Below are 15,059 nucleotides of genomic sequence, written 5' to 3'. Positions count from 1 at the left end.
CATATATGCAAGTAAGAATTGGAGCATCTTTCCAATTTTATCATATTTGTTTGTCGAAACTTATTGAATCTTTGGAGAAAGAGAACCATGATGAGAAGGGAGAGATCATCAACTTTTCTTGTTTCTGTGTTGATCTTCCTGTTCATCGGTGAAATTCAAGCAACAAAGCTTCAAAAAAATTGCTCTACTTCATGTGGAGACATCAATAACATAAGGTATCCTTTTGGCCTCAAGGACGATCCAGCAATTTGTGGTGATACCAACTTCCAACTTTCATGCCAAAGCAACAAAACCATCCTGGAATTTCCTTCCGCTGGAAGGTACTATGTGAAGGAGATTTCATATAAAGAAAATATAATCAGAGTTGTCGATGTTAACTTAGGCACTGGAACCTGCCGTCTTCCCAGTGGATCTCTGTCAGAGGAGGATAAACGGAACCTGCCGTCTTCCCAGTTGATCTCTGTCAGAGGACTAGACTATTTTGGTGAATCAGATCATAATATGATGCTACAAGTCGACGGTTCCTACTGTTATGCTACATTTTCCCGGTGCTCTCAGAGGATTAATGACACGCGCTTTACAGCAATTCCCTGCTTGAGTGAAAATCAATCTTATTTTTATGTTAGTATTGATATGAGATATCAGTATCCGTTTTGCTCGTCAGAAGCAGTTACTCCTATTTTATGCTGGTCTGAGTATGAGCTGATGAGTAATAAGGTTCCATATGAAACCATCAGCGAGAGTCTGCAGTCAGGTTTCAATCTGACATGGTACTTTGATGATGCTTGCCGCTTAACAGTAGGGACAGAAATATATTATTATTCTTGCAGAAAATTAGATTTTAAAACTCGATTGTGTAAGTTCATCTTTCTGCATGTTTGTTAATTAACAGTGTGATGACTCTATTGATTTCCTTCTACTTTGGGTTTTTTATGTCTTTATAAGGCTTAAACACTATTTCTTTTGCTCTGATGCAGATGATTTCATTCAGTCCTTGTGGGAAAATATATATTATCTACTCTATGAAAGCATTTTGTGGCCGTGTATAATTTCCTAGCCATAACTCCTTTTCTTAATTTCCTAGCATTTTGTGGTCTTTACACCCCATGGTCATAAGGCCTAATTTTTAATTTCTTTGTTGGTTTATGCAGGTGACAGGTTCGCGGCATATAAATCAGATTTCATGAATGGGTATATGAACATGGGATACCTCATTGGAGAGCTTCTTCAGGGTATAATTCACAGACTGATTACAATATTTTTCACATCTAGCTTTCTTTCTGTACAGGCACCTGATCGCTCTAAACGACAACCTCGTTCTAGAGTATATATGTTGTTTTTTATGTTATGATATTTGTAGTTGAAATATTGATATATCAAAGAGAACTACATATTGCTTCTTTCATTACTGAATATATAAAGATAAACACAGCAGCCACGTTCACATAACTTCCAAGCATAAAGCAGCCACGTTCACATGACTTCTAAGCATAAACAACTACATCATAACAACCTCCTACACATAGGCAACGTTTTTTATTGGTGTCCTAAAATCAAGCAACAAATAAAACATTCCTAAAGACTAGTTCTGCAGACTAAGGCATGTGTACACATCTCCAACAATCTCCTCCTTGCCTTAGTATTTGCAGACACATAATTTGTTTCTTAAATCTTCAAATCTTGCTTTTGGAAGGGCTTTGGTAAGCAAATCTGCAATCTGCTCCTCTGTCTTGCAATAAATCAACTTGATTTCACCAGATTTCTGCTTTTCTCTCAAGTGATATAGCTTGATGTTGAAATGCTTTGTTTTTCCATGAAACACAGGATCTTTTGAAATTGCAATGGCAGCTTGATTGTCTACAAAAATCTCTGTTGGCTCAATCTGCTTCATGTGCAAGTCTGCAAGTATTTTCCTGATCCAAATTGCTTGGTTCACTGTAGCATTAGCTGCAATAAATTCTGCCTCTGCTGTACTTTGAGCAACCACGTCTTGTTTTTTTGAACTCCATGAGAAGATACCTGAACCAAAACTGAAACAAAAACCAGTTGTGCTTCTCATGTCCTCAACAGAACCTGCCCAATCACTATCAGAAAATCCTTGGAGCTGGAAATCATTACAGCAAGAATACTTAATGCCATAATCTGTTGTGCCCTTAACATATCTTAAAATACGTTTAGCAGCTATAAAATGCACTTCACTAGCACAATTCATAAACCTTGACAGCAAACTTACTACGAACATTATGTCTGGTCTCGTGGCTGTTAGATACATCAAGCAACCAATCAAACTCCTATATAACATTTCATCAACTTTTTCAGCTCCATCTTCTTTGCTAAACTTCTCCTTTTGATTCATTGGTGTGCTGATGTCTTTGCAATCTTCCATATGAAATTTCTTCAGAATTTCCTTTGCAAACTTCTTTTGACATATGAATACTCCATTATCGCCTTGCTTCACCTCCATGCCAAGAAAATAGGTCAATAAACCGAGATCAGTCATCTCAAAGGCTTTGAACATCTCAGCTTTAAATTCATCCACTAGCTTCTCATTGCTTCCTGTAACAAGCATGTCATCAACATAAACAGACACTATAATTAAGTTAGTATCTGATTTCTTCACATATAAAATAGCTTCACTTGGACTTTTAATAAATCTAAGGCTTTGAAGATAATCGTCAACTCTGCTATACCAAGCCCTGGGAGCCTGCTTAAGGCCATATAAAGCCTTTCTCAATCTATAAACGTTCTCCTCCTTTCCCTTAACGAGAAATCCCTTTGGCTGCTCAACATAGATTTCTTCTTGAAGATAACCATTCAAAAAAGCTGATTTTACATCTAAGTGGTAAAGTTTCCAACCTTTTTGTGCAGCCAAGGCTAACAACATCCTGATAGTGTCCAAGCGTGCAACAGGAGAGAAAGTTTCTGAAAAATCTACCCCATAAACTTGACTGTACCCCTTCACGACTAATCTGGCTTTGTGTTTGTTCACAGAACCATCAGCATTTAATTTGGTTCTGTAAACCCATTTCACTCCAATGATTTTTCTGTTTTCAGGTCTGTCTACCAATTCCCAAGTGCTATTCTTCTCAATCATACGAAGCTCCTCTCTCATGGCTTCAATCCATTTGTCATCCTTTTCAGCTTCTTTAAATTCTGCAGGTTCAAACACAGCAACATTGCTTCTTTCATAGATATCAGATAAAGATCTTGTGCCACGAACTGGGTCATCATCTTCACTGTCATCAAGGTACTGTGAGTTTACTGGCAGCTGCTTTTCTGATGATTCTTCCCAACTCCATTGTTTGTCTTCCATAAACTTGGTATCTCGGCTTACAATAATTTTTCCATTTTGTGGTTGGAAAATTCTGTAAGCTTTAGAAGTGCTGCTATATCCAATAAAAATACCTGCTTCTGCCTTCTTATCAAGTTTGTCTCGTTTCACCTGTGGCACATAAGAAAAAGAGAGACAACCAAAAATTTTTAGATTTTGTAAATCTGGTTTGTAGCCGAACCAAGCTTCAAACGGTGTTTTTCCTTGCACAGCTTTAGTTGGCAGTCTGTTAAATAGGAAAACTGCAGTGCTTGCGGCTTCTGCCCAAAGATTCTTTGGTAACTTCTTTTCATGAAGCATACACCTTGCCATCTCCATGACGCTCCGATTTTTTCTCTCACTCACACCATTCTGTTGTGGAGTGTAAGGTGCTGTTAGCTGGTGCTCAATACCTGCTTCCTCACAAAACTTATCAAAAGTTTCATTTACATATTCTTTTCCATTGTCTGACCTTACTGTGCGCAACCTGCAATTACTTTGATTCTCCACCCAAGCTTTAAACTTCCAAAATACATTAGCAACCTCAGATTTGGATTTAATAAAATAAATCCAGCAAAATCTAGTATAATCATCTATAAAGACGATATAATATTTACTACCATTTAAAGATGGAGTTGCCTGAGGTCCTCCAACATCTGTGTGTACAAGTTACAGCTTGCACGATGCTCTCCAGGTTGTTTGAGGAAATGGTTTTCTAACTTGCTTTCCATATTGACAAGCCACACAATCTGATAGCTTATCTTCCAACAACGGTACACCTTTCACAAAGTTGTTTTTCTGCATGTATAGAAGTCCAGCATGATGAAAGTGCCCAAGTCTTTTGTGCCATAATTCTGCGTTGCTTACATGACTTGCAGGTGCTGCTTGCTCATTCTCCAACAAATTCAAGGCAAAACTCTTGGCTCTCATTTTCACTTTGAACACGTCTTTGCCCTTTGCATCCTTGATTAAGCACCATTTGTCTTCAAAAATGACTTTGAAGCCTTTTTCAACTAGCTGTCCAACACTAAGCAAATTTTGATCAACGTCAGGCACATATAAGACATCAGTAATATGCTTTAAACCTGTTATGCTTTCAATGGCCACTGTTCCTTTTCCCTTGACTGAGATAAACTCACCATTTCCAATTTTTACTTTGGAAATGAGAGTCTTATCAATCTCAGTGAAAAGCGCTTGATCATTGGTCATGTGGTTGGTACAACCGCTGTCTATTAACCAGGAATCACTTGAGCTGTTGTTTGTGGCGTAACATGTTGCCACAAAGAGTTGTTCTTCCTCTTGTTGTTCTGTGGACACTTTTGCTGCTTCAGGTTGTTGCGTTTTGCAGACTTTCTCTATATGTCCCATATTGCTGCACTTTCTGCACTTGATATCAGGCCTCCACCAACACTTGTTTGGCATATGGTTCGACTTCTTACAATGTGGGCAGGGTGAACTTGCAACATTTTTGTTATCATTGCTGGACTGGTTGCTCTTCTTCTTCTCCTTGAATTTCTTATCTTTGCCTCCTCCAAAACTTTCTGATTTGGCTTTGAAAGCACCCTCCACAGTTTCTTCCTTTCTCATCATTCTTCTTTGCTCTTGAGCCTGCAAAGCATTAACTAACTCTGCCAAGGATATGCTTGACAGATCTTTAGACTCCTCCAAAGAAGAAATTTTTGACTCATATTTTTCAGGCAAAGTAACAAGAATTTTTTGAACAATTCTCTCATCAGAAAAGTCCTTACCCAGCAGCCTTACTTTGTTAACAATGCCCAGCAGCTTATCAGAGTAGTCTTTAATCGTTTCTGACCCTTTCATCTTTACCATCTCGAATTCTCTAATCAAGTTGAGCACTTGCATGTTCTTGGTTCTTTCATTGCCCTGGTACTCCTTTTTGAGGTAATCCCATATGTCTTTAGCTGATTCCAGGTTCATGATCCTGGTGAATATGGTGCTTGAAACGGCAGAGAAAAGACATGCTTTGGCCTTTGACTTCCTTGTTTTTCTCTCCTTATGATTCTTCATTTGTGCCACCGTTGGATTTGCTGGTTGCGGTGGAATGTCATAATCTTCTTCTACAGCCTCCCAAAGATCCAGTGCCTCGAGGTAGACTGTCATCTTAATAGCCCATGCTTGATAATTTTGGCCATCAAAAACTGGTGGAGCAACATGATTGAAAGATGATTGGTTATCAACTTCCATTGTTTTTTTATCACTCAATCTTTCAGGTCCCTCAAGACAATGCTCTGATACCAATTTGTAGTTGAAATATTGATATATCAAAGAGAACTACATATTGCTTCTTTCATTACTGAATATATAAAGATAAACACAGCAGCCACGTTCACATAACTTCCAAGCATAAAGCAGCCACGTTCACATGACTTCTAAGCATAAACAACTACATCATAACAACCTCCTACACATAGGCAACGTTTTTTATTGGTGTCCTAAAATCAAGCAACAAATAAAACATTCCTAAAGACTAGTTCTGCAGACTAAGGCATGTGTACACATCTCCAACAATATTTAACATATTGGCTATCAATGTTGGGTTTCTACTTCTAAATATCTCTGTACTTTACAGCATTTTACTTATCTTAAGAACAGAAGATGAATAAATACCTCAATTAACTATCTTTGTTTGGGTTCTTGGGTTTGCAGCGGTGGTTCGAGTTGTTCTTATTTGCAGATTTATTGGTGCTCCAATAGTATTAATCGTGTACCTCATCTGCAAATATAGAAAAACAAGACAGACAGTTGATAATGTGGAGAAATTTCTGCACAATCAGCAGTCCTGGATGCCTAAAAGGTATGCATATGCAGAGCTAGTAGCCGTGACAAACAATTTTAAAGAAAAACTGGGTCAAGGTGGGTTTGGATCGGTTTACAGAGGACAACTTCATAATGGTTCCTTAATTGCAGTCAAAATGCTAGAAAATTCTAAGTTTAGTGCAGAAGAATTCATCAATGAAGTTTCCACAATTGGTAGAATTCACCACGTTAATATAGTGCAATTAGTTGGATTCTCTTCAGAAGAGTCTAAACGTGCTCTTGTGTATGAGTATATGCCGAATGGATCTCTCGACAAGCAAATATTTTCCAAGCCCGGCAAATCTCTATCATTTAGTTGGGAAAAGCTATGTGAAATTGCTCTTGCAATTGCTCGTGGAATAGAGTATCTGCATAGGGGATGTGATGTATGCATTCTTCATTTTGACATTAAGCCTCACAATATCTTGCTAGACCAAAATTTCACCCCAAAAGTCTCTGATTTCGGGCTTGCAAAATTTTACCCAAAGGAAAATGATTTTGTGTCTGTTAGTGCTACAAAAGGAACGATAGGATACATAGCTCCTGAATTGATTTCAAGGAATTTCGGAAAGGTTTCTAACAAGTCAGATGTCTATAGCTTTGGAATGCTACTGCTGGAAATGGTTGGAGGCAGAAAAAATTCTGATATGAGAGTAACTGATTCAAGCAAAGCCTACTTCCCCTCATGGGTATATGATCAAATCAATATTGGTGAGGATTTAGAGCTTCAACATGTCACTGAACATGAAATGGTGATTGCCAAAAAACTTTGTCTAATTGGGTTATGGTGCATACAAGTTAAGCCTTCAGATCGTCCCTCAATTACAAAAGTTATTGAAATGTTAGAAGGAAATATTGACAACTTACAATTGCCTCCAAAACCCTTTTTTTCTTCTTCTTCTCCTGAGAATGTCTCTATAAAAGTGATTCAATCAAACTATTCAACCGATTGGTCATTATCTGAATCAACAGAAGAATACTCATGCAAAATTAATGTAGCTTAATTAGTTGTTGCAATGATGTGTAGAGGTAAAATAAAACCTACGTTTGTTTGTAATATGGTCATGTAGGCTTGTACTCTGGTTGTGTGAGTTTCTGAAATTCATGATATGGTTTGGATGACTATCTTTATTAATGAATATTAAACAGATACACCGCGATTTTCACATGATTCAACCAAAATCGCTCCGAGCCTACATTCATAGCACCGAATGTTTAGTTGAAAGAAGCAAGTTTACACACCCAATGTGGCCAAATTAGAATAGTACACCGAAGCAAATCTGAAAAAGACATCCAGACAACTGAAAACGGATTTCTTAAATAATGTGATATATGTAGCAAATTACTTCTGATTTTGAAAGAAATTTTGAATGTCAATAATACCCTTCCAAAAGAAAGAAATGTCAATAATATCTTTGAATTTTAATGACAAACTAGCAAATAGGAGCTTAAGGTCAAATTTCCAAGTCTTTGCGAAATTCCAAAACAGCCACTTATATACTGTAGCTTGTGTCTTAAAGATTAATTGTCAAATTGAAATAAAATCGTATCAAAATTTTTTAATTCTAAAATAATCTAAAATATATTTAAATTAACTTAATCCAAATTAATCTAAATTATATAATAAATAAAATTATATTTAAACAAATAAAACATAATTTGTTATTAAATAATATATAATATTAAATATTAAAAAATAACACAATTAGTTATAAAATAATATACTGAAAAAACATTTTAATATAAAATGATATATTATGAAAATAAAATATTCTATTTTAAATTAATACTAATGATTTATTTATTATCCCAATTATAGATATAAAAAATAGAATATCACATTCAAGAATCCAAAAAATTTATCAACAACATTAATTTTAAAATAATACAATTGATACTAATAGTGCTTTGTCGTAAGGTAAATTTGAAACTCTATTTTCCAAGTCTGGTTTTTCACTCAATTTCTCTGCATGTCTCTGGTGCCCTTTATCATCCTCTTCCTTCTTTTACCTTACTCATCAATAACCAAAACAACATCAGCTATAAACAATGATCAAAATCCATATGAATTCTGTCAGCCAACGAAGTGCAGCGAAAACGCCACAGAAATCAGATTTCCCTTTAGACTCAAGACCCAACCAGTCTCTTGTGGCCTCGAAGGGCCGTTAGAGGAACAGCCTTTCTGACTCGACCATTAAGGGGAACTCCTTTCGTACTGACAATTGAGCAAGGCAACTCCGACTTAAATCTAATCCTATATCAAATTATAAGAAACCGGTGTCCGGCTACTTGAATAGCTCTCTCAAATGGAAATATCTTTACGAGCAATAAAATAAAACACTTAAAACCAAGTCAAGCCTTCAGCAAGAAGTTATTTCAGAAAGTAAAAGCAGACGCCCTTCTTGAACATAATAGCTGACAATGTGCTACAAACATTGATTAACACAGACCCACCGAACAAATCAAAAAGGCAGAAGCCCTTCTAAAACAAGTTAACTCGGAAAGTGACGCTACGATTGTCCTGGTTTAATCTATTGATCTGAGGTTAAAACAGAAAGGACTCTAAAGGAGAATATAATAGTTTTATTTGACATTGAAGTTTTCCTTTAATCTCACTCAAGCTTTTTCAGCATCTTTTGTTCCTATATCAATATCACCTTTTGTTCAAGATAGAGGTAAATTAGAGCTACCAAACCCCAACAAAAGCCAATTCAAACTCAACTCATATCCAGCAAACAGGCTTAAACTCTTCCGGCTCAAACTGATAAACAGTAACACCAAAATGAAACTACTCCTCAGGCACATAAAATAAATCCTAATGGTCGTCACTGATTGGTGCAAAGTAGCAAGGCCAATATGTTTCTTATAGAAATTAGTTCTTTGATCTTTCTTCCTTTACTTTCCCTTCCAAAGTTCCCAAAAGAAAATATTTTTGTAGTATATACACATTATCTGCAGAAGAAAAGTTATATGCTTACACTTCCAGTATATAAGTTAGGCCAGAATACATAAATAATAAACTGAATCTGGACATAAAAAGGCAAAAAAAGTAGTTACACAGAGATCTTCACTCAACAAATTAAACTTATGTTCTTAAGAGATCACAGATCTGATATCTTACTAATAGACCTAAAAGGTTAAAACCTTCAAAACAAAAATAATATAACAGAGATCTAGATTGAAGGGATAAAATGAAACCTTAACGAGAGATGAAATGAAACAATTAAAGGTAGAAAAAGCAAGGGAATCGGAGGAAGATCTGGAAATAGTTAAAGACTTCAAGAAAAAAAGAATCAAAAATTAAAAATTAAATCTTCCAACCACCCCAGAACAAAAACGCTTCCAGGAAAACACTTTCACTCTACCTCATCCAGCCAATAAAACCAAGCAATCCATAAATACCAGACTTGGACGTTCAGGAAAGAAACAGAAGCTCAGCAAATCATAGGTATGGGCGGAGTTGGCAAGAGAAATATCGAAACGAAAATTGAAAATAAATATAAATAAAAACAATTTTTTTCATATATATTTCTCTTGCCTGTCCTCCCATAACCAAGAACTTGCTGAGCCTAGTGTCTTTCCTCCAAATCTTTGATGGGATTTAGAGCATGAGAGAAGAAGTGGTGGTGAAGTGAAGTTATATAGAGCAACAGGAAGAGGGAAGTGTGTAGGAGGGTTCAAAGTGAATGCGGCTAAGAACTTGCTCTTAGCCGCATGCATAAAAAACTAGGTCAATTGATCAATGATTTTCTCTCTGAGATGATTGCCCTCTAGGATCAATTATCTATGTCTAAACCAAAATGGCATGATGTCTGTGATGCAGTTCTTTATGCAAAAGAATGGGATGAATTTAGAGTTTATCAATTCACTATGCATTAAATGATGAATTTGAATTAGTAAGGCCTTCTTTTCTACATAGGGCAACTTTTCCTAATCTTGACATTGTGGTTACAGAATTACGTGTTGAGGAGACTCGTCTAGCTACCTTGAAGTCTTGACAACCTTCACTATCCATTGATACTGTTTTGGCTACTTTTATCTGTTCTTCACCTTAGCGAAAGGTGACTTGTTGGTATTGTCACAAACTAGATCATGTTATCTCCGAATGTTTTAAGTTGTAATCTAAGCAAGGTGCGAACGATACAGTCAATCCAAGTCTAAATTTATTAAGACTTTTGCTCACAATTCAACTGTTGCTACCACTGAAAGTTCATCTTCTGGTCTTTCCTTTACCTTAGATAAGCTTCTTAATTAGGTAGACCTTGACACTTTGAAACAAGCCTTAGCACAATCCATCGTTGGTACCTCCATTTCTTTTGTTTTATCTGTTCCTCTAGGTATATCCTTCTCTTGGTATTTTGATTCTATTTGTTACAATCACATGATTGTTAAATCTCACATTTTTGCATCTAAAATGGTTGTATCTAATTCTCCCATTATTCATACTACTAATTACTAATGCTTGTCTGTCAGTCACGTTGTTGATATCTCTACTACCACCATATCATTACCTAATACCTTTCTTGTTCCTAAACTCTCAGTCAATCTTATTTCTGTTAGACAATTATGTGATCTTGGTTTTGATATACATTTTTCTTGTCATGGTTGTTATGTGTAGGATTCATAAACATGACAAATCTATGGGATTAAGCATAAAGTTGATCATCTGCTTGGATTGATGTCTCTTCAGTTACCTTCCTAATTTACATCTATTCCTCGTATTGTTTCAAAGTGTCCTGCCTCTATGTCTTTTTCAACTTAGCATCCTCCCCTTGGTCACGTTTCTTCTTCTCATTTGAAGTCTTTATGTTCTAGTCATCTTTTAGGAATTATTAAACATGATGATCTTAATTGTGCTTCTTATGAAATTGGCAAATATCATGCTTTGTCTTTAAATAATAGCAATTATTCTTTTTCTAATATTTTTTACCTTATGCATACTGATATATGGGGGCCTTCTTTTATAGCTACTATAGGAGGAGCCACTTATTTTATGATTTTTATTGATGATTATTATCATTTCACTTAGATATATTTAATGAAAATCGCTCTCAGTAACTGGAGATTTATGTGACCTTTGTTGCTCTTGTGAAAATTCATTTTTTTTGTGTCAATAAAACTATTCGAACAAATAATGTCATAGAGTATAAAAATTTTGAACTGTTAACATTCTCTCTCAACATGACACTACTATTTATCAATCTTGTCTTAGTACCTCTCAATAAAACTATCAAGCAAAACGCAAGCAAGACACATCCTAGACATTGATCATACTTTTCTTATCTTTGCCTCATGTCCTAAATGATTTTGGGGAGAAGTAGCCCTTACCGATGTCTACACAGTTGGTAACCAAAGTCCTTATGAATGTTTATATGGTAAACTCCCTAATTATAATTCTATTTAAGTCTTTGAATCTGCTTATTTTGTTTCTCTACATCCACATGAATGGTCTAAACTAGAACTTCTATCTAGACTTTGTTGCTTTTTCGGATATGGCACTGAACATAAGAGTTATCATTATTGGGATCTTATTTTTAAACTTCTTCATATTTCTTGACATGTTACATTTTTGGGTACATCAAATGTTTTTAACTTTGTCTGGGTTTCTTTTGTCTAAAAACAATTCACCTTTCTCCACAAATTCGTCTATTAAGTTGTTCCCTGAAATTACTCCACCTTCTTCTAACCTTTTTAATACAGGACATATAAATGATCATGCTACAACCAATCTTGAAGCATCTAGCTCATTTGCAGATTATGAGCCTCTACCAAGTTTTTCTTTAATCACTAGACTTACTATAATACATCGACCACTAACTCTGTAGTCAAGTTTCAATCTGACATGATCTTTTGATGGCACTTGTCGTTTAAGAGTAGGGACAAGAATATCTTCATTCTTGTAGAAAATCAAATTTTAAAACTTGATTGTGTAAGTTCATCTTTCTACATATATGTTAATTAACAGTGTGATAACTTTGTTGATTTCTTTCTACTTTGGGTTTTGTATGTCTTTACAATGCTTAAACTTTATTTCTTTTGCTTTGATGCTGATTATTTCATTGAATTCTTGTTGGAAACTTTATATGTTCCACTATTTGGAAGCATTGTATGGCCGCATATGATTTCCTAGCTAGAAATTCTATTTTTAATATTGCCTTATGCTACTGGAAAGCTTCATAAGGCTTAATTTTAATTTCTCTGGGTTTATGAAAATGGCAGTTTCACTAAATATATATCATATTTCATGGAATGGTATGTGAATATGGTATCCCTCACTAGCCAGCTTCTTCTCGGTATAATTCCCAAGCTAATTACAATATTTTTTGCATCTTGTTTTGCTTTTCTACAACCAAATGAACACTTTAAACTAGAACCTCTTTCTAGACTATCTTGTTTCTTATGTTACAACATTGAACATATTCACTATCGATATTGGGTTTCTACTTCTAAACATCTTGGCATTTTACTTTCTTTAAGAATAGAAGATGAATAAATAACTTAATTAACTCTCTTGGTTTGGGTTTTTAGGTTTGCAGTTGTTCTATTTTGCAGATTTATTAGTGCTCCAATAATATTAATCATGTACCTCATTTGTAAATAAAGAACAACAAGACAAACAGTTGATAAAATAGAGAAATTTCTACATAATCAGCAATCTTGGATGCCTAAAAGGTATGCTTACACAGAGCTAATGGTCATGACAAACAATTTTAAAGAGGTTTGGATTGGTTTACAGAGGACAACTTCATAGTGGTTCCGTAATTGTAGTCAAAATGTGCAAAAATTCAAAGTTGAGTGCAAAAGAATTCATCAATGAAGTCTCCACAATTGGTAGAATTCACCACATCAATATAGTGTGTAAATGAAAATTAAAAAAATCCAGGATCACAGAAAAAACATACCCGATTTAGAAATCTGAAACTTCAATGATGAATGGCGATCCAATGCACTCCTGTTAGAATCCACAACACACTTTGTTTGATTTGTTTTCTTATTTTCTGTAAACATTTCTTACAGATGAAGAGAATATTGGAAAGAGAGCATTTTATGAGTTTAGCGTAAGAGTCAGTCCCCAATTGAAGTTACGCTACATCAATATGGTGTGTAAATGAAAATTAAAAAAATCCAGGATCACAGAAAAAACATACCCGATTTAGAAAGCTGAAACTTCGATGATGAATGGCGATCCAATGCACTCCTGTTAGAATCCACAACACACTTTGTTTGATTTGTTTTCTTATTTTCTGTAAAAATTTCTTACAGATGAAGAGAATATTGGAAAGAGAGCATTTTATGAGTTTAGCGTAAGAGTCAGTCCCCAATTGAAGTTACGCTACCTTTTTTTATTAAATTAAATAAGGGAGAGTGGCAGTTAATTTTAATAACTGCCAAGGACAAAAAGGTTATTCTCATTTATAAGGGTTAATTTTACTTTCTTTTTAACCCTAATGGATCGGGTCAACCTATCATGGGTGGATCGGATCCAATATAATGTAATTAGTTGGATTCTATTTAGAAGAGTCTAAACGTTCTCGTGTATGAGTATATGCCAAATGGATCTTTCGATAGGCATATATTTTCAAAGCTTGGAAAATCTCTATCATTTAATTAGGACAAGCTATGTGAAATTACTCTTGTAATTGCTCGTAGGATCGAGTATCTACATGGGGGATGTGATGTATGCGTTCTTCATTTTGACATTAAGCCTCACAATATCTTGTTAGACCAAAATTTCATCCCAAAAGTCTCTGATTTTGGACTTGCAAAATTTTATCCAAAGGAAAATGATTTTGTATTTGTTAGTGCTACAAGAGGAACAATAGGATACATAGCTTCTGAATTGATTTCAAGGAATTTTAGAAAGGTTTCTAGTAAGTTAGATGCTTACAGTTTTGGAATGCTACTGCTAAAAATGGTTAGAGGCAGAAGAAATTATGATATGAGGGTAACTGGTTCAAGCAAAACCTACTTCCCTTCCTAGGTATATGATCAAATCAATATTGGTGAAGATTTAGAGCTTTAACATGTCATTGAACATGAAATGGTAATTGCCAAAAACTTTGTCTAATTGGGTTGTGGTGCATACAAGTTAAGCCTTCAGATCGTCCCTCAATTACAAAAGTTATTGAAATGTTAGAAGGAAGCATTGACCACTTACAATTGCCTCTGAAGCACTTTTTTTGTTCTTTTGAGAATGTCTTTATAAAGGAGATTCAATCAAACTATTTAACCGATTGGCTATTATCTGAATAAATGGAAGAATATTTATACAAAATTATTGTTGTTTAACTAGTTGTTGCAAGGATGTGTAAAAGTAAAATAAAATCTACATTTGTTTGTAATATGATCATGTAGGTGTGTACTTTAGTTGTATGAGTTTTTGAAATTCATGATATGGTTTGAATAATTCTCTTAATTAATAAATATTAAAAAGAGAATACCATAACTTTTACATGATTAAACTAAAATCCCTCTTAACTTACATGTATAGGACCAAATACTTTGGCTAAAAGAAGCAAGTTTAAATACCTAGTATGGTTAAATAGTACACTTGACACAAATCTAAGCGATAATCCAGGAAACTAAAAACAGATTTCTAAAATCATAATAATATCTTTGAATTTTAATGACAAAAACTAAAAAATAGGAGCTCAAAGTTAAATTTCCAAGCCTTTCTCATAAAGCCAAATTCCAAAACAACCACTGATATATTATAGCTTGTGTCTCAAAGATAATTTGAAACTCTACTTTCAAAGTCTGGTTTTTCACTCTGTTTCTCTTCATGTCTCTGGTGTCTTTTATCATTGTTTTCCTTCTTTACGTTACTCATTAATAGCCAAAAGCACATCTGTTGTAAACAATGATCAAAATCTATATGAATTCTTTCAACCAACAAATTGCAATGAAAATGGCCTAGAAATGATATTTCCCT

General features: G+C 34.8%; 1 protein-coding gene and 1 pseudogene across 1 annotated transcript; both read left to right on the top strand.

Moving 5' to 3' along the window:
- Nucleotides 1-7,252, top strand: LOC123217028 (LEAF RUST 10 DISEASE-RESISTANCE LOCUS RECEPTOR-LIKE PROTEIN KINASE-like 2.1). Its single transcript, XM_044637765.1, has 4 exons — nucleotides 1-856; nucleotides 978-1,043; nucleotides 1,152-1,232; nucleotides 5,978-7,252. The coding sequence occupies exons 1-4, from the start codon at nucleotides 88-90 to the stop codon at nucleotides 7,129-7,131; spliced, it is 2,070 nt and encodes a 689-aa protein (XP_044493700.1). The 5' UTR covers nucleotides 1-87; the 3' UTR covers nucleotides 7,132-7,252.
- Nucleotides 7,253-12,389: 5,137 nt separating this feature from the next.
- On the top strand, nucleotides 12,390-14,380 carry LOC123217577 (annotated as a pseudogene).
- Nucleotides 14,381-15,059: the final 679 nt, after the last annotated feature.

The sequence above is a fragment of the Mangifera indica genome, chromosome 5 (assembly GCF_011075055.1).
Source record: "Mangifera indica cultivar Alphonso chromosome 5, CATAS_Mindica_2.1, whole genome shotgun sequence".
NCBI lineage: Eukaryota > Viridiplantae > Streptophyta > Magnoliopsida > Sapindales > Anacardiaceae > Mangifera > Mangifera indica.
This window is presented reverse-complemented; position numbering and strand designations above follow the sequence as displayed.

What these genes read in the sequence shown, in the direction of transcription:
- LOC123217028 (XM_044637765.1), top strand. Translation starts at nt 88, where the DNA reads ATGATGAGAAGGGAGAGATCATCAACTTTTCTTGTTTCTGTGTTGATC. An exon ending in AGATTTTAAAACTCGATTGT is followed by an intron (nt 857 to 977) that starts GTAAGTTCATCT and finishes GCTCTGATGCAG; the next exon opens with ATGATTTCATTCAGTCCTTG. An exon ending in TGAAAGCATTTTGTGGCCGT is followed by an intron (nt 1,044 to 1,151) that starts GTATAATTTCCT and finishes TGGTTTATGCAG; the next exon opens with GTGACAGGTTCGCGGCATAT.